At 33.1% G+C, this 20,639-nt stretch overlaps 1 protein-coding gene and 1 long non-coding RNA gene across 2 annotated transcripts; one reads left to right on the plus strand and one right to left on the minus strand.

Annotated features, from left to right (window-relative positions):
* Window positions 1-431: 431 nt before the first annotated feature.
* LOC114259805 (LRR receptor-like serine/threonine-protein kinase FEI 2) lies at window positions 432-8,489 on the minus strand. The gene is made up of 13 exons (XM_028199832.2): window positions 8,223-8,489; window positions 7,981-8,116; window positions 7,789-7,860; window positions 7,593-7,664; window positions 7,383-7,454; window positions 7,176-7,247; window positions 6,987-7,058; window positions 4,812-4,918; window positions 4,534-4,707; window positions 4,104-4,436; window positions 2,543-2,797; window positions 1,075-1,208; window positions 432-979 (listed from the first exon to the last, which is right to left on the minus strand). Exons 1-13 carry the CDS (start codon window positions 8,302-8,304, stop codon window positions 755-757), a joined length of 1,806 nt encoding a protein of 601 aa, XP_028055633.2. The 5' UTR covers window positions 8,305-8,489; the 3' UTR covers window positions 432-754.
* Window positions 8,490-13,262: 4,773 nt separating this feature from the next.
* LOC145813415 (uncharacterized) lies at window positions 13,263-14,553 on the plus strand. Its single transcript, XR_014356451.1, has 3 exons — window positions 13,263-13,384; window positions 13,945-14,018; window positions 14,424-14,553. It is a non-coding gene; the product is annotated as an uncharacterized LOC145813415 (long non-coding RNA).
* The last annotated feature ends 6,086 nt before the right edge of the window (window positions 14,554-20,639 follow it).

Below are 20,639 nucleotides of genomic sequence, written 5' to 3' on the forward strand. Positions count from 1 at the left end.
TAATTAAAAGAGCAATGTTACGTGAACTAAATTTTGACTTGTCCGAATCGCCTGAATTTGTACATACCAATCATTCGACCAGCAATCCGACCACAAAGATGATAACCGTGACTAACAAAAGTTCATCAATCGTCCGAACAATAGACCGACATGCACAAATTCGGATAATTCGGACAAACTTAAATTCGATGAATGAATTATTTTTATAATAAAAAAACAAAAAACTAAAAGCATGTTTTTAATTACTCTTCAATAATCAGCTTCTTTAAATTTATTTAAATTTTTTTATGCCTCATTTGATGAAAGCAAAAGTTGCATTAAACATTCTAATATAAATTTCTATAATTAAAATTTAAAAAAAAAAAACACAAAACACAAAACAAAACAAAACAAATACTATCTGCAATTTCATAAACTACTCCAACAGGCCGTTTGTGCACCACAAAAAAAGCTCTGATTTCAACTGCATAAACTTGACTTGCCATAACAATGACAACATTTTACATCAATTTTTCTCAACAATCCTTCTCTCAAACCATCTTTTACTTGTAGCAAATTTTCCAGCACCAATGATGGGTGGGCAAACTTGAACTAGACAATTTTCATATACTTTCTCACCATATCAATGAGGAAAAACAAGACAGCAAAAAAAATAAATAAATAAAGTGCAAGACAGCAGCATGCACATTCATCGCTCACAATCCTATAAATATACATATCATGGGCTTACACTTGCAAGATAGCAAAGAGCAGATCAACAATAATCTGAATGGGACTCGTAGAAATCACTTGGGCAAGGTGACATGACCTCTTGCTCTATAAACTGCAGCACCTGTTGCATTGACGGCCTGTCATCTGGGTTTGCATCGGTGCACCTTGCTGCTATTTCTATGATTGCTTCTACGGTTTCTGCATCTGCATCGGAGCACCTTTTGTCCACCACATCTTCCAATCTGTTCTCTCTTAGCATAGTGTTCATCTGCAAATTCCATGCATTGCAAGTTGCAACATTGTAAGCACACGAATCAGAAAAAACTCTTCTTGTGACATTGAAAGGAAATTGGGAGAACATACCCAACCAACGACGTTCAGGCCTCGTTTTACAAAAGAAGTATCAGTGGGTCTCTTTCCGGTTACAAGCTCTAACAAGAGAACTCCGAAGCTATACACATCTGACTTCTCAGTGGCTCTTCCGCTTTGCAAATACTCTGTTTCCAAGTTGCCAAACGTAACAATATTTTGTTAGTTTAACCTTTGATGAAGAACAAGCAAAGCAAGTAATCAGTATACGAGAAAAGTTCTATTTGTATCTGAATGCCATGGACTAATTTAAACATTAATCGTCCAAAAACTGTTTTTGTAATTGAATCAATCATGAATTACAAGCAAAGAATGTACACCAATGAAGAGAAAAACACACATAGACCACATGCTACTTAGGAATTGTTGGTATTTTATTGACATTCACATGAAGCTTGGGAAAAATGGGGTGACAACTTAACACATGCTACAGCTCATTTTCAGACAATTACCAAACTGATATTCATACTAGGAACTATGAAGCCACCCATACGCAAGCATCACAATCATTGGATCAAGGTTTTTCGTGGCCAACAACATTAAGGTTGTGTTTGGATCTTAAATTTGAGAAGAGATTTATGGAGGGAAAGGAAATGCATATGGAAAAGCAAAGAGTAAATAAATAAATAAGCTTCTATTTCATTCACTTTTTCTCTTCCCTTTTCCTTTCCCTCAACAAATTGCTTCTCAAATTCAAGATCCAAGCATTATATATTATTAAAGATAAATTTTACTAACCTCCTCTCTTGCGCTTTGATAGAAAATAGATTGAGCCCCACAAGTTTGGCATAATTACATTGGGCTCCCATAAAGTTTCAATTCATAAAACACTTGGCCCACTTTTTCATTGGTTGTTCGTTAATCATATGGATGAAAAAACATAACATTTTCATCTCATTTAAGGGATCTAGGAACTTGTGAAATTTCTATCTCTCATCCATGCGAAAGACTATAATTACTAGCAAATGTGAATTTTTTCTTCTTCAAATATCATAAAAAATTAGAGGATTCAACTGTCTAGTTTTTCTTCCGACAAATATCTCACACCTTACCTTTGTCAAATTCTATTGACATGGGTACTTTTGGAGGATTTGAGTCCATGTAAGATGGAAATGGTGGCTCTTGATGGAGTAGGTACTGTGACTCATAGCCCAAGTTTGAACACAATATTAGGGAGTAATAGATCAAAATTAAGTGGAACGGTGGACGGTCTATGATGAACTCTTTGGGAGGGCAAAGAGTGGTAGATCATACTCCAAGGGAAGTTAAGCCCGATGCATGGTTCACACATGAGGGGAAGATTGTTGGTGGACTCCCCAGGATCCACTAACGTTTTGTTCTTAAGAGAACAAAGGTAAGTCCAAGTCCAGAGAGGTTCTACAATCAGATGAAGACATTTTGCAATAAAGAAAACAAAGCAGCAATAGTAAGATAGAGAACAAATCTAAAGCATAAAACACACCTGGTGCCAAATAACCAAAAGTTCCAGCAACCACAGTTGTGACATGAGCATCCTCATCTACCAAAAGTTTGGCAAGGCCAAAGTCTGAAACATGCGGTTCTAGATTTTCATCAAGGAGTATATTGCTCGACTTTATATCACGATGAACTATCCTTGGACAGCAGTCATGGTGCAAGTATGCCAAACCCCGGGCAGAGCCAAATGCTATCCTTAGACGAGCGTTCCAATTCAAGGATTGCTTTCCTTCTCCATCATCTAAACAAAAAATGGAGATCACATTAGCAAGATCAGAAGTAATTGTTTGGCAAAACACGACAACATTAATTTTCTAACAAATTCTGTTGAAACTTTTATCACATCTGAATTTTGTCTTTTGCAAAATGTATCAACAATGCTTTAGTGAGTTGGTTCCAAAATTTTGCCATTGAGCAATGGATAGTGCTGAAAATGCAACTTATGCTATTGGAATCTTCAGAAAATGGGAAAAAAAAACAAGATGGTAGCAACAAATTTCAATCATCAAACAAAGTTTAATGGCACTAAAATTTTTGGAATATAAAGGGAGGATGAAGGATGAAGACTAAGAGATAGGTCAGGAACAAACAATGAATTATGGTTTCTTAGATTGGTGGGATAATCAAATCTCATAAAATGATTGAAATCATTTTCAACTTTTTAGGTTTTGTAATTAGCAATCCCGTTTGACAAAACTCCTTTCAATTGTAATTTTATTCGTTCTTTTAATTCAGTGAGACTGTGAGTGTTTAGAAGTGAATCCAACCAAAGTAGTGGAGTTTGTACTAACATTTCGTATCTTGAGCATTCTTTATTTGCCACTTTGTTGACTATGTAATAAAGTTGTTTGATCGCTTGAGTGGTCAGTTGTGTGCTCGAGCGATGAAAGGGAGCATCCAGTATCTCTGCCTGCAAACTGAACTTCTAAGAAGCAAGTTTTATGCCTCGAACGGTGAATGTTGCGCTCGAGCAATTGGCCTAAATGTTTTGCACCGCCTTTACTCACACCGCTAGAGTGGTAAAATATGCTCTCGAGCGGTTTTCGCAAATCTATTTATTATAAAGTTCGCCGTTTGCTGTTTTAAGAATTTAAGCCGTCCAAATTCTGGGAGAGCAGAGCTACCAAGGTTTTTTATATTGGAGGGTATTTTTTTATAAGTGTTTCATTGATGATTTGATAGTGATTGGTGAATCTACGAGTTTCAAATTGACATCATTAAGAGGTTTGTCTTTATTTTTTTATTCACAAAGAGAGAGGTGTTCTTCGGTGAATTCCGTGGAACTTGGACCTAAAACTTGGTGGATTCCAGAGTGGCTCATTGTCATGGATTCAACATCAACATTGTGGATTCAACGTTGGGTAAAACAATTCCGAGATGAAGACGGTGGTGGATAAGGCACATCGGAGTCCGTTCAATTTGGGCGTGGATTCGCTAGGTAATTGAGGGTTCCCTTAAAACTAGAAAGGTAGAGTAAATTGATCTCATCAAAACAACATGCCCAAGGATGAAAAATAGAAAAAGAACTTGTTAAAAATGAAACATACCATGCAACAAATCATCTAAGCTGCCCATCGCCAAATAATCATATATAAGCAGCTTGGTAGAAGGGAGCCTGCAGTACCCTCTCAAATTGACAAGATTTATGTGCTTGATGCTACCTAAGATCTCTAGCTCCCTCTCAAAAACTTGATCCGATCCTTCACGGCTCCGATCAATCCTTTTAACAGCAAATGTACCACAATCATTCATGACCATCCGATAGACAGTACCGAATCCTCCACATCCCACAACATCCTCCTCATCAAGAGATTCAAGCTTTTCTATGATCTCATATGAGGGATAGGGAAGATCACCATGGAAAGTAACAAGCTTGGTGCCTAGCAACATCGAAAAAAAAAATTATGGTAAAATTTAGAATGTTGCCAGAAAAATTAAAAGAACATAACATAAAATTTGAAGGAACATCTGCCTTACCTTTTCCTTGATGAACTTGTTTTTTGACTTCTGTGTATTTCTTAGCAGCCCTTTCCTTCTTCGATAGCAACCAAATCCAGAGGAAAATAAGGAGAACGATGACCACAAGACCCATTATAGACGTTACAGCAATCAGTACTCCTTTGATATAGTGAGATGATCGCTTTGTAGGTGCTGCAAAAATCATACCAACAGAAAATCTAGCATTGTCAGTTTAAAAAACTTGGATTGTTTTTCATTTAGTGTAAGAGCCAAAGGAGTTTAATCTACAAACTTACCTGCAGCTTCATCACTTTCAGCATGTGGTAGCACTGCAGGGAATCCTAGTGATGTTCTACATGGTTTGTTCACTTGTCGACCACAGAGGTCTAAATTGCCAACAAACCTAAGCATAAGAGTGTGACAGTCATGAAAGATAACTAGTGAAAAGCAATTAATGCAGAATAAGAAAGTCACCAATTTGAATAGTAATCTGCAAACAATACTCAACATGATTTTTATTGCGTATAGTTCAAAATATGATAACAACTATGCCATCTTCAGCAAATCAAAAATAACTATTTTTGAATAATTGAAGACAAAAATAAGCAACAAGGTGAAAAGGATCGCTAACTACCAAATAAATGTCTCAACAAATACGTATATATTTGTTTCTGCCCTTTATTTATTAATCTTTCACAAGTCTAAAATGTGATTTGTTTTGAGTCATTTGATATTTACATTCAAGAATGACATCATGGTTTTAAATAACGATATCAGGATACGCATCGGTATTGGTGATACGATCATATATTAGCCGATATATCGGTGAATAATAGATCAAGAGTCCAAAATCCCATTACGTATCAGCCAAATACAATACATAACAACTGATATTTGAAACCCTGAATGAGAATTTTTTTTTTATTTTTTTATTTTTTTTTGTTCTTTTTTCACTTGAGTTATTTTTGGATCACTTCCTAACCTACCTAAATCTGGAATATTTATCCTTTAATTTCTCCTTCATTGCAATCTCAACATAGCTAGGTTTCAACTTGCAAACTTAAACACCTGATGCTTTTGATCTTCAATGCCAGATAAAAGTTATATGGTTGCGGTTCCTCAACTAGCCTATCTCTTTCCATATTAAGGATCTTGATTCTTTAGGGCTGTATGTGGATAAATGTCCCTTTCTCCAAACATTTATCTCTGTGCAGAGTATGTGAGTATCTTTTTTTATATAATTAGCATGCTTAAAAAAACGGTGGTCATACCCAATGCAAAAGGACTCTGCTTAAAATGGGTTACAAAAGAGATAGTAGGCATAAGGATTGAGGGTGGTCGATACTGGACCTCTGGGAAGATGGCAGGCGCTTCAATGGCTCAAGATCACTAGAGTTGAAGTTGGGGAAGACCAAGGCAACCTTAGAAATGGAGAGGGTGGTAGTGAGAGAACTTAAAGACTTCAGTTGTAGGATTTGTATGTGAGATTTGTATGTAAGATAGGCAAGAGCTCTTATCTTGCTTATGATATCTATGATTGATGTGTTGTTATGATGATAATGTTGTTATGTTGTGTGAGAGAAGGGAGGTGTTATTCACAGTGATGATTAGCTCTATCAAGTCTTTGCTTCTGCTCATTACCATTTTTTGACTTGTTTTTAATAGATTCTAAATTTGTAAGAGATAAGAGAATGGAGGTTATTCACAGAATTATTACTTTTACAGTCGAAATGGGCAGGTTTCAGTTCACAAACTTAAATAGGAGATGCTCGAGTTAAAATATGAGAGAATAAAATAAAAGAATCCAATCCAATCACTCCCCCCCACCCCCCCCAAAAAAAAAAAAAAAAAAAAAAACCACCAACGAAAAGAAAAAAGACCGAAATAAAATAAACAGTACAGTCAATGAGGGACAAAAATTCAAGATTTGGTACTCAAAGATTTGCTTTTGTCTATTCACATGGAATGCTATTAATGATGCTAAACTCAACAACCACAAGTTCCATTTTTCAAAAGATTCTTAGAGATTCTCAACTAAAAAGGCAGGGCAGCAATTCAAGGCTCCTATCATATTGGACATAAATGTCAATGGACACAGAAGAGACTTAAAACTGTTTAACTGTGAACACCTCCATCAAATGTACTACAGTTTGGGGTGGTCTGGGCATTGACTTTTTTAGTGGCTTTTTAGTTTTTTAAGAAAAGACGTGTAGAAAAATAAAGAGTAGGGGTTGACTTTCTGTAGTGATTTTTGGGCTATTTTGTCAAGTTGCCAAACCAGCCCTTAGTCTTCAATACCTTACAGTTAAATCTTTGTCATGCATGATGCTGATATCAGGTTCAACCATTAGAAAGTTAACTAACACATTTATCTTTGTCTTTCCTAAGTAGCAGCCCCATTGGCTAATACCCCAAGCAATTGAGAATTAACCACAGACAGACATAGTGGATATGATGATAAGGGGACTTACGACTTGTTTCCGAAAGTGCTTAGTACTCCAACATCGGGGATTTCACCAGAAAGAAAGTTGGTAGATACATTCCTGAAATAAATTGCATTACATTATCATATTAAAAGCATAAAAATTTATTTTATATTGGTATTAAATAAAAACAAAAAATAAAAAACCACCACATTACACTGCCACAGCTGAACTTACAGATATCGGAGGCGTGTTAAACGAGCAAGAGATGAAGGTATGGCACCCTTAAGAGAATTGCTTGACAAATCTCTGCATAGAATTTCTACTAATATTGAAAAACTTTCAAAATTTTAAAGACCACTGTGTGCTGTGTGCCCAAATTCATGACATCTTGTGATGTTACTAGTTGAAGAATTTTTTACTGAAATGAGAGAGATGTCTTACAGTATGGTGAGTAAAGAAAGATTCCCAACATTTGATGGTATGCCTCCTTGGAGATAATTAGCCTTCAAGTACCTATAGATATTAATACAATGCATTCACTTATTTTTATCAATGCGCACAAGTAACACAAAATCCACAAATATACAATAATGGAATGTATACAAATTACAATCAATTAATGGAGAGAGAGAGAAATCCATTGCCACTCACAAGGCTCTGAGTTCAGTGCAATTGGTAATTTCATTAGGAATAACACCATGTAAGCTGTTCTGGTGAAGTGCCCTGTGGTTAAAAACATAAAAAAACAAAAACAAGAACAAAAAACAAAGTGACATTAGAATTCAGAAATTGCTTTAGGGTTACTTATACATTTGGGACAACAACATATAGTGGGTATTGCACTCACAGTCTTTGTAATCTACTGAGTTTGCCAATGCTTGGAGAAATCATCCCTCCAAGTTGCATGAAAGGCAAGTTTCTTCAGAACCCAAATCAAGAAGTAGAGTCATGCTCAGAAATAAGCAAGAAAAAAGAGAGTTACAAAAAATAAAAATAAAAAGAAGGTGAAAAAGATAAGAAAAGGGTGTGAGATTCATACATAGAGAGAACTCGTTGGTCATTGAGATTACAAATGACACCAGTCCACTGGCATGGAGATTCATCAGAATCATTCCAGTTATTGAGAAAGTTCTTTGTATCATTCAAAGTGCTTTTGAATTCCAACAATGCAATACCTAAAACCAAACAACCAGAGACCTTAAAAAGAACATAAATTTCAAACTAAAATAAATAAATAAAAATCAGAAAGGGGGGATGAGTTGAAATGGAAAATGTGATTACCATCTTGATTGAGAGCAAGAGAGAGAGTGGTCAAAAGGGTTGCTGCCAAAATTGCTGAGAAGACACAAACCAACATACCCATTTTGCTTCTTTGATCCAAATGGGCTCTCTCTGGGTAGCTAATTTTTTGGGACAGGTTTATTGTGCACACACTGCACAGAAGAAGAGAAAAACTGTGATGATGATGGTGGGGTTCATTTGGTGCACACTTCACAGAGCAAGAGGAAGTGTGCTGTTAGACTCTGATGATTACGGTAGGGTTCATTTGTTGAGATTTTGAAAATTGTGATCATTATAGTGTTTACTATGAAATTTTTAATAGTCATTAGATAAGTGTTGTTTGGCATAATCTAAGTGTATTTATTTAAATGAATATATTTATTTAAATAAATATATTTATTTAGATTATATTATTTTATTTTATTTTATTTTTTGTAAAAAATTAAAAAAATATATTTATTTAGATTATTTTACTGTCCAATAAATTTTAATTAAAGGTGAAATAAAAAAAATTAAATTTCATAAATCTTTAACATTGTATCATGTAATAATAAAATAAAATCAAACACAAAATGTTCATATTATTTGTGAGATTTATTTTCTTTAAATCTTATTCATTCATTTTTTTTTATTTCTATGTTATTAGACTTGTTAAAAAAATTAAAACTTTTAGCCTTCGTTTGGGAAGAATTTTTTTAGCTTAATTTTTTTACTATTTTAACTTAGTTAAAAAAATTCTATTTAGAAAGAACTTTTGGCTTTTTTATAATTTTGTGAGGAAAACAGTAAAATAATTATAGTTTGAATATGACATTTTATCTTATTATTTTTTTAATTTATTTTATCTTTCAGTGGACTAAATTAGTCCTAACCTACTTCATAAATGAGGCCTTACAAATAAATGTCTATGACACAAGAAAAAGTACACAAAAAATATATAATCCAATATATTTGTTAATAATTTCATTACAGATTCATTTATTTTATAAAAAAATTATAATTTTCAATATATTTTAACACATATTTTAATATTAAAAATATCTAAATTGCATTTGTTAACATTTGTCAATTTTAAATATAGAAACATACTCCTAAAACTAAATTACTATTCATTTTAAAGATTTGACATATTATATTAGTATCTTAAATTCTTAATCTCTTTGTTTTAAATTTAAATTTAATGAAAAAGTATTTAAAAATCATCAATCTTTTTATTAATTGTTTATGAAATTAAGATATACACTTTTTCATCAAATTTATTTGGTGAAAATTTTGAAAAGCAAAGCATTGTAGATAATTTTATTTTTTTTCATCAAATTTAATTAAATGGAAATTTTGAAATAAGAGAAAATTTTTATAAAGATTTTTAATGAAAATTCAATGGAAGGGTTGGGAGTAATTCATATCAAATTAAATTTTTTATTTAATATTAAAATCAAATTAAATAAAAGTAAGTAATGAAAGATTAGAGATGTTCTAAGAGCAGCTTCACCTAAAATTTGTAGAATTTATATATTATTATCCATTTAATATTTTAATTTATTTTTAAATATAATTTATATATTTTATAATTTTAAAATAATTTTTACACGCAGAGAGGAGAAATTATAATTTGTTTCATGAGCAAATTCAAATAAAAAATGCTATAGATCTTAAATTTACTAGTAAATAAATGATTAAATGTTTCATATGAGTATGTAGTCTACAAAATTATGAATCTCACACTCATGTGAGATATTTAATTATTTATTTAGTAAAAAAATTTATATCGCTAACATTATTCAATTCAAATGATACTTCAATATGTATTTTATTAACTAAAACAATAGGTCCCATCGCGTAGGGAGGATTAGTTAATAATTTGACATTTCTGAAAGAATTAATGATAAATAACTTATATGAATATGGGACTCATATATGACTCCCACACACAAATAAGACATTTGTTAAAATTTTTAGAGATTGTTTAGAATAATTTAAATAAGTATACTTTTTATCTTTTTATATAAAAAAATAGATAAGTGATGTAATAAAAAAAATAAAAAAATAAATTATTTTTGAGTTACCAAACTTGACCTTAATAAAGCATGCCAATTACGCACCAATATAAAATATTTGCTAAATATTTGAGTGGAAATTTTAGAATTTTTATTATTTTTGTTTTTGAAAGTGCATAGAAAGTTGTGCAGAGAGAAATAGCCGTTGTCCAGGAATTCAAAATATTGAGTTATAACACTCTCGCGTACTCAAAAAAGCTTGATACTCGCTGTGTGTAAATGACACGTATAACTCTTTTTTAGTGTCTTCGAATGAACTCGCCAGATGTCGAATTGCCGCGGATAGAATTAGATTGCGTTGGATAGTGTTTTGTAATTATAATTTGAGAGTGGAAGTTATAATTTAAGTTTGTGAGATTCAAAATTATGATTTGAGTGTAGAAAATTTGTTTAGTGAGAGTTTTAAAAATAATTTTGAGAAGAGTTTTGAATTGAGTAAAGAATATTTGATGTGATATTTGATATTTGATACAAAAACTTATAACTCATAACTAAATATACAACTCAAAATTATTTTAAAACACATAAAAAAGTTTAAAAAATTCAAAAAATATTTTTTTCGAATACATAAATATTAACATATCAATTGCAACAACAAAAAAAAATCACTATTCCGGTCAACCGATTGGTTAGACCAAATTTTGAAAAAAAAAATAAAAAACGCGCTCTATTTAACAGAGTTCTCTGTAGAATTATGAAAAATTAATTCCACAACTCTATCCAAACATCATGCTCAAACCTATATACAAAAAAATTAATTTAAAAACATAAACAAAAATAGCCTTAGTTTTAAGGTCAAGTTTGGGAAAACTAAATAAGTGCACTTTTTGACTTTTTATGAAATATGAGTTGGATTTGGGTTGAATTTGAAGTGATGTATTAGAGAAGTAATGTGACTTAAATAAAATGATATGACTTAAATAGAATAGTGACTTTTTGACTTTTTAATTTTTTTAGAGGACCTCAAACTTGACTTTAACTCTCGAAGAAAGTACAAAGTTTCGGCTTTTTGTTCGAAAAAGTATAAAGTTGCGCTGCCCCAAGGTCTGAGTAAAGCGAGAGATTTTAAAAAGTATTGCGGACAGGCTAACATACAATGGGGCGTTTGGAAATTACAAAAGACTTTGAAAATATCTATATAATATAACAAGAAAGTTTTTGAAAATATACAAAATGTATCACACATACATTTTATTTGAATGGCTCAGATCAATTCTTTTAAATGCCAATGGTTGAGATGACTTTCATTCCCGCCCAAACATTTGTTCCCCTCAGCCTTCCACCTACCCACGTCTCCTCCCCCATTCCCTCTCTTCTATCTCTCTCTCTCTCCCCCTTTGTTCTTCTTCTTGAACAGAACCTTTTCCCTCTCTCTCTATCTCTCCCCTCAACTTTCCTCTGTTGCTCCTATCTCTTTCATACTTTCAGACGCTACTCTCTCTCCTACACACATCGCGACCACCAACCACTGACCACCTCTTCTTGCAACGACCACCGCCATTGCAACACCGACAACTGTTCACTTTTATTACCTTTGGAATGCAGATATTCCTCTGTTTTTTTTATTCTCAGTGTTTTATTTTCTCACGTTCAAAAAGCCCTAACTGCAAGAGACAGAGAGAGAGGAGGTGAAAATCGAAGCCGTGGGTGGAGTTTTTGGAGACTTCGTCGGAGACTTCGAACAGCAGGGGATTTTGTTTTCCATGCCATGTGTTCCTGCAGCAAACATGGGATTTCTCGGCGTTGTTGCTGTAAGAAAATTGAAGGTCGATCACGTCTGCTGGAAAAGAAATCTGCAAAGTGTGCCGAGTATAACTTCTAGATCATCTGGCTACAGAGCTTTCTATGGCGGTGAGTCGATGACCGATTCTATAAAACCATATATATTTTATGTGATATCAGCTCTCAAACCGGCGTACATGATTTTCTGGTTTGCAATTTGTTTCTTTTTTTCTATGTAGAGATTTTGATATTAGATTTTTATGTTTCTGTATTGTCTTGATGTTTGTTATTGCATTCACAAATTTCGCACACCATCCGTTTGACAATATGTCCATAAGAGTCAAACAAGTGGGTTCGAGTGAGTGTTCATTGACTCTGATCTCTCTTTGATTCTGTGTTTCTCCCTCTCTGTTTTGGTATCCTAGCTCAATCAATTCATTTGAATTGGGAATTGGTGTGTTATGTTTTGTTAGATCTTTGATTTTGGTTTTTTTAGTTTTATATCAATGTTTAGCTTGATTCTCATATGGGTTGTCTGCTTTTGTACTAAATGATTGATTTAATGTTTAGCTTGATTGATTTTTAGTTTTAGTTTTATAGCAATGTTTAACTTCATTTATTATGACCTAAGAACATTTTTGGTAATATTTGGTAAAAATTAAGGACTTTCTGTGTGTCAAATAGTATTAACATTAACAACTTGCCCAAAAACAGTTGGAGCAGAAGAGTTAGCGACTAAAGAGGCCCCCATATTTGTGTAAAAGTTTTAAATACAGCAAATCAGTTAAATAATAACCAGATGTCCCTCTTCCATCTCCATACTGAAAAGAGTCACCACACTGATTACTCTGTGAAGAGCATTCAGCAGTTGCAGATTGAACTACAGAAGCACATATTGGGTTAGAGCAAGAAACCAGAGACACAGTTGACGAACTGATTACGTTGTGATGGATGAACACCACCCGTCCAAATATAAATAAATAAAAGCGGAGATCTAGATCACTAATGTCATATACTAACATCTGATTTTGCTGTAGGCAGAGTACATTTGGTCTCATTTATCTTGCATTGCAGTGTGTTATTTCTCAAGTTCCACCACATAAAGATTTTCTTTTATTTATTTTTAAAGTTTTAAAACTGTTATTTTTTGTGTTAACACAATAACTAAGTTTTTTTTTTTTTTTTTGTGTTTGTATTTCTTCTTATAGCTGGAATTATTGCTTGATTCTCATCATTTCCTTCTTCTGTGTCCTTGCAATTATAGTCAGGGACTTTGCAGGAATTGTGATTGCAGAGGAGCCAAAGTGGAAAGACTGTATTCAAGGTTCAAATGCTGTTGTAAATTTGGCTGGAATGCCCATAAGTACAAGATGGTCTCCTTAGGTTAGCATTTCAAGCTTATTTGATTTTTAAATTGTGCTCTTTATGCTACAAGCGAGTGGTAGCTTTGACCAGACCTGTTTGCTATATACAAAGTTTGCTTTGTATTATTATTACTATTTTTTTAGAGCTATGCACTATATATACGTTTGTAGCCCTTTCCCTGGGTCCGTTAATATATGATCTGTCATCAGTTTCTGTCTTGATCATACAAAATTTTGGGACTTCAGTGACAATTCCCAGCTGGACTTGCAGTCTTCAAGGTGGATGTGAAGTATTTTTCATCAGGTTGATAGTTTCACAGTCTAAAACATACTGTATAACAGTATATACTAGGGTTATTACTTGATGTTGCATGGCATATGGAGGAAATTTTATTTGTGAGAGTGCAAATAGCCAATCAGTTGTACAAGATGTGTGCCTACACCTATTGTCATCGGTATCTTTATCGTTTAGTCTATTGACATACTCCAAAAATGATGTTTATCTTGCCTATTAGCCAAATGATGTTGTGCATTTTCTGGATACCACTTGATAGCCAAATTTGACTGACTGGAATACAGGGAGAAACTGAGCCTGGGCAAAACACTTCTCTTGATGATGATTTATCAGACAGACTTATGCCACTGGGACTCAGGTATGTGTTCCAACTCCAAGGTTTATTTGGCGGCACAACTCACATTGTGGTTTGAGTTTGGGGCAAAACACTTCTTCATTTTTTTCCCTACTGATTTCTCTTTCTTTGAATTTGGGGTTTTATCCATGTAGACACTACCCATGTCTTTTCACTGCCAATGCACCACTATAGTAGGTATGGTTAGTAGTTGGATTCCCATATAAATCTGTATATTAAACTTTCTAAATATCTATTTTTGATTAAATAGAATTATCATTTTATAGTGTTCCTTTTTATGCTCAAATTCCTGTTGTAATTTTTTTTTCCCCAGTTAATTTTTTTCCAATTAAAGGCATAAAGAGGTAGTTATGAGATGAAAGTAAAAAGTGGCAATTCTTCAACTCATGTGACAGATATGTTTTGCAGTTGTTGATCGACAGTTTAGATAGCTATAAAGAACAAAATGACAGCAGAGAACAGGACCTAGCATTAAGAAAGAGAACATGACCTTCCCAGGTGAGGTCAGTCTCTCTCTCTCTCTCTCATGCAATACTACCCATGTCTCTGATTTGAATACATCAATCTATAATGGTTTGATTGTCTTTGATTTCAATTTCTGGATAGATTTGAATACATTAGTCTATAATGGTTTGATTGTTTATCAAGGTTTAATTGTTGTTATGTTTTTGATCTTCCTATTCCCTCTTTGTTCCAAATTTCTTTGATTTCTCTTTCTTTGAATTTGGGGTTTTGTCCATGTAGACACTACCCCTGTCTTTTCACTGCCAATGCACCACTACCACTTTGTCAATGAAACTTCACAATTAAACAAAATTCAATTGAAATTTAAAATACAGCTGAGGTTTTGATATTTTTTGTTTTCAAATGGCAGTTATGATGGTAAATTGACAAAAGGAAAATGGTAAATTTATCGCAATTATGATGAACATCTATAACTATGTGTTTGTGAGCTATTCTCATTGAAGTCTGAAGTAGTTAGTCTCAATTGTTCTCATTGATGTGTGTTGTAATATAAGTCTTTGTTGTGGGATTCACACTTGCAATTAATCTCAACCATAATATTGCTCTTTTATAGGAAATTTTTTTGGGTGTGTAGTATTTGCTCTCTCTCTTTGGTCCTGAAAGTTGTGGACAGAATTGTACAGCATTGTTGCTACACATGAATTAGCTCAATCTCAGTTCTTTATGCTCAACCTCAACTGAGGTTTTTCTTCAGTTCTTCAATTCTTTGTGGGTCATTTAGAATCTTGAGGCTTCAAGATTATGTACATACATTTTAATTCCATTCTACACAATTAATTAAACCCATCCAAGCACCAAGAACTTTGTTATCCACCCGACATATTCTTACAAAATTATGCCTGAGTAATTTTACAAAATTCATTTGAAATTTGAAATACAATTGAGATTTTGAATTTTTTTGTTTTCAAATGGCAGTTATGATGGTAAATTGACAAAAGAAATGGTAAATTGATTGCAGAAATGGTAAATTTTTTGAGGTTCTATGAAAATTCTCGAGAATGTACAAGTAATTTAGTATTGCTAATTTTTTGTTTCTTGGTGCTTAAAATTATATGACTAGACACTTAGGTTGAACTACAACAGTTATAGACAATATCACTATTTTTGATCAATTTTTTTTTCTTTTTTAAATTATCATATCTAATTTTCTTCTAATGAATTTGCTTTTTTTTTCTCATACTTCATAGGTGAATGGAGACTTCACCGAACTGTAATATCAACTCCCTATAGCTGGTGTGCATTTTAATTTTAATTTTTTTAAAATTGCAGAGCACTGGTTGGTGTGCATTGTTTGGTATTTAATTTTCTTTTATATTTGATTTTTTTGGCATTGTAAAGTACATGTTGGTATGCATTATTTGATATTTAATTTTTAATTTAAATTGTTGAGATTGCAAAGCACTTGCTGGTATGTTTTATTTGGTGTTTAGTAATTTTTTTATTATTATTATAGAACGTTAACAATTGTATAATATCTTTCATTTGTATATTTCGTTTAGTGTTTACATTTTTTTTTTTTTTGACTTGCTTTTATATTTTGATTTGTAATATTGAGGAACATTATAAATCTTATATATTTGTTTATTAATTTGCATTAAGACTAGGGGAAGTTATTATTTTATTTGAGTTATGTACAACGTAAGGTACAAGTAAAATTGTTACAAATTCTTAAGAAGAATATTTTTTTTAATATTTTTTTAATATCTTTATCAAAAATGCTACAGACTTCATGAATTTTAACATGATACGTATAAATTATAATTACATTTTAATCCCAATATGATTTATACCGAACATTATTTACACCGTGCCTTCAGGTACGGGCATACACTAGTTTTTAGATAAGTGGTAAAGTTTATATCTTGTTTGACATTATTTCTTATTTAGAAGATTTTAATATTATTTTTAGACGAATGGATTAATGAATAGTAATGACTAAAATAATTAGCTTAAAACTTGAATTGACACACATAAAGAAAATGGATTAATAGCTTGAACTTGGCCAGACGTTATGCCAAATTTCTTGTGTCAAGGGTCATCAAACATCAATTCATGATATTTTTGATGCCCTTGAAACGTCTCAACTTCCTTTTTTGAGTTCATTCCATGGCAAAATGGAGGGATGATCATTTGCATTATATTCATTAATTTTTGTCCAAAAAGATATCCGAGATCATCAAGCGATCATATCACTTATTGATGGTTTTGGAATCAATCCTAACCTTCTCTTGAGGCTTTCCCATAACAGAGAAAGAAGGAAGGACAAACAGAGCTTAAAAATGCTCTATCTACACTGATTTCACCTCAAAGCACAGAAACAGAGCTTTGCACCAAATTGATGTACGGCCGACTATCAGTGATGCATGATCGGCCATCAGTGATGCACGACCGGCCCTTGGTGTGTGGCCAGCAGTGCAATTTTGCAAAAATAGAGGTAGTGGCTGAAGGTGAAATAGAGATGGCTTGAGCAGACAGAATAGCTTTCAGGCGATATGTATGCAACCTCCATCCATCTTCCAGTATGATCTTATCAAATGCGTTTAATTATTTAATTGTTTTATTAGCATAATAAATTGTGTTGTAATATTTAATTAGTCTAATTAGTTGTAGCTAATTAGTTGATATTGTATTATTTAATTAGCTTAGCCTAGTTAAGTTCTTAATTAGCTTAGATAGTTAGTTAATTATTCATTTCAAGTGTTGTAATAATTAGTTAATTAGTTTAGCTATTTAGTCAAGCTTTGTAAATAATTAGCTTAATTACCTTAGCTTAGCTTGGTTATTTAGCTTATTCATTTGGACTCTCCTTCGTGAGAGCGTAATGTAATAACGTGTATGTCTTCCAACCCCACATTTTCTTCTTTTTATTTACCCGCTTTTGATGGTTAGATTAGGGACATATTTAAATTAGCATACATTCATCTTGCCTTGCATGCACCAAGGCTCGGCGCATCATTAAAACTGCATTGTCATTTCAATACTTCTCTGAATACGTGTTTAACCGTATGTTATCAAATCGATCCATATGTCATATTAGTAGCCGAGCCTATTAATTGCATTCTTTGCATGTGTTGCATTAGACATCTTGTATAGTTAGGAATCATGCATAGTTTTCTAACTCTTTTGTTTTATCTTAACTTGGAGTACTAGGTGAGTTTTTTTAGTGCTTTAGTATACTTGCATGAGTGTGAGTGATTGCCATGACTAGCATGATTGCCATGAGGCTAAATACTTACTTGATTAACTGCTTGAATGCTTGTGGATGAAGGCTTGTTGTTTGAATTGGAACGATTCAACGAATGTATGTTTTAAGCCCACTATGTCTAGTGGCAAATTCACAGTTTTAAGCCCACAATGTTTAGTGGTAAATTCGCAAACTTTAAGTCCACCTGAGGTGGCAAATTCAAACCCTTTTTACAAAACAAATATGAAATTGAGTTATTCTAATTCGGGCAAACTAATCTATACTTGCTTGTGCGCGTCACATAGTAATGCTAGCTTAATAACCGGAACATGAACACATAATGTTGATAAAAAATCATATCATGATTAGTAAAGGCTGATCTTTGATCGGGCGAGCAGTGGTGCTCAATTCATGACCTCCCTCTCTCATACCTAAGTTCTCGAGTCAAGGCAACTTTGGCTATGACAAACACGTGGCTTTTGGCATGAGTCATAAGTTTCCTAAATTTTCCCAAAATAAAATATTTAGGTGGCCACTCTGTATCTGGCAAAGCAGTCCAATTTTGGCATTTTTAATTCAAAATCAATTTTCTAAATGATTTGTCAGATTTGGACTCTTTGGTGTTTATCAATTTCACATTGCACTTGTGAGATTAGATTCAGAATCGCGAGAGTTCGAATTGTAGGGCTTTTTTTCAAACCTCCGAGAGGGGGCACGAAAAAACCGAGCTACACTTAGGCATGAAAGGGGAAGGTCATTAATTGAGCACCCCTGCTCACCCAATCAAAAGATTAGCCTCTACTGAGGCAGGATATGATTTTTATTAACTTCATATGTTCATATTCTAATTATTTATTAAATTCTAAAATTTACTATGTGAAGCAAGCAAATATAGACTGTGTCTTTTGTTTTCAAATAATTTGATTTCATATATTTTGAAAAATGTTCTGAATAGTGCAATCATGAAAATCAATTTTATTCTAAATTAAACAACACAACCTTCACTCACTGGTATGCATAGACTTATATCAAATAAGTACATAGCCACATGGTAGGATGCTATAGTAAGAAAATTGCACATAAGCGAGATACAAAAGTACAAAAACTTACATATTTACCGACGTTCCGCAAATAGGTACAAAAATAAAATTAATAAATATATGCATGATCCTATATACAAGATCTTAATACAATTCACTCAAGAAAACGCAACTAAAGATCCAGCTTCTACTATATGACATGTGAATCATCTCAAGACATGAGGTAGCGCACAGAATCACATAATAATCGATTAAATGCACAGATGCAAATTTAGCTGGATCTTAAGGCAAGAAACATGGATGCAAACTATGGATAAGATGAAAAGACAATATAAGATGCATATTTATAGAATATGAAAAGCGATAAAAGAACAGGATAGAAAGAAGCAGAAAGGGAAATTATCACAACGCTTTGAATATTATAAATCCGAATAAAGGGGAAAGAGGAATAAGAATATTATAACAAAATTAAATCCTCTCAACTCTCTCTCTAATTAAAATAAAAATAAAAAAATAAAAACTTTAGGGGGGGCTTCGGAGACCATCGGAGACTGTTCTGCTTAGCACTATGAGACTGTTCTCCAGAAGAAAGTGGCTGGTCGTTCAAAAGATGAGTGGCTGGCCAGCCAAAAAGTTAGCCGCCCGACCAGCCAACCAATAAATTGGTCGGCCGGCCAATCAAGCCAAGCCAAAAGCTTTGTTTTGTTGCAAACACAGAAAAATAAACAGAAAATATGTGGGTGGCTTAACTAACCATTTCCAATTAGCTTACAACAGGTTTATAACATGAAATTGAAGTAAGAAAAACAATATAAGAAAGGAAATGCAAGGAAATGAAAGTGTGCAAAATTTACCTTCTAAGGAAAGGATTTGATTTCTAAACCTCATTTTGATCACGCTTAAGTTTATGAAGTGTGTTCTCAATTCTCAGTTTGAAAATTCAAAGTTCTTGTTGGAATAGTGTTTTTGGGTTGTTCAAAAGTGTTGGGGGGGGGGGAAGAGTTATACAAGTCTCTGTTTTTCTTCCTTTCAACAACACTCACTCTCTTTTTTATCAAAGCTCTAGAATATGGCTCTCACAAAATTTTTAGGATGGTTTTGATGTAAGAAACCTTGATATATCAGTGTATGGAAGTGTTTTGGCTCAAAGCTTAAGACAACTCTCTTTTTCTCTCTATCTCTCTCTTTTCTCTTCATTTCTCTTCCTTCTATCTCACAATCTGATCCTCTCTATAAGCAATACAATTCTACTCAATTAAGGAGAATGTGGGAGACAAGGATGATGGGATGACAAGGGTGGTTGAATTGGACACCTTCTTTTTGGAAGAGACAAAAACTCTTTTGACAATGGAGGACAATGAAGGATAATAAATGGGGGGTAGGTGTGTATCTCGTGCACTGAATGTATCAATAACAACTGTAATGGCATGACCCAAACGGATTCAACAAGAATTCTGCCGAAATTGCCCTACTCTTGGGCAAATTAGCCGACCGGCCAATTTCTTAGCTGGCCGGCCAAATTGGTTGGTCAGCCAAAAATTTGGCCGTGGCCTAACTAGTTTGCATGAAATAGAATTTTACGATAGAATTATCATCATTTTTTCTTATTTCCACACTATTCTTTGCTCAATTTCCTAAAAAAAAAAAAAGGTCTTATTTTGAAGTTTAAAAAAATGAACCTTGGAACATTACAAAAATATTCAAAACAAAACGCGAAAAGAAAGTTTTGAAAGAGAGTTTTGAACGGGACTTAAATACTTGGCCAAAACAGACTTATGGTTGGAAATGAAGCACAAATTCCATATTTCTTACTGAGGATTATGCGAGAAACACGTTCTTGTTTTCATCATCGGGTAATCGAAAAAAATGCCCAAG

Source organism: Camellia sinensis, chromosome 15 (genome assembly GCF_055761805.1).
Source record: "Camellia sinensis isolate YWXY chromosome 15, ASM5576180v1, whole genome shotgun sequence".
Taxonomy (NCBI): Eukaryota; Viridiplantae; Streptophyta; class Magnoliopsida; order Ericales; family Theaceae; genus Camellia; species Camellia sinensis.

Bases quoted from the DNA above. Each gene is read 5' to 3' on its own strand.
- LOC114259805 (XM_028199832.2), bottom strand. From the start codon at position 8,304: ATGGGTATGTTGGTTTGTGTCTTCTCAGCAATTTTGGCAGCAACCCTT. The intron at 7,665-7,788 runs GTGAGTGCAATA...TTTTAACCACAG, and splicing joins CTCAGTAGATTACAAAGACT to GGCACTTCACCAGAACAGCT. The intron at 7,455-7,592 runs GTGAGTGGCAAT...TAATATCTATAG, and splicing joins TGCACTGAACTCAGAGCCTT to GTACTTGAAGGCTAATTATC.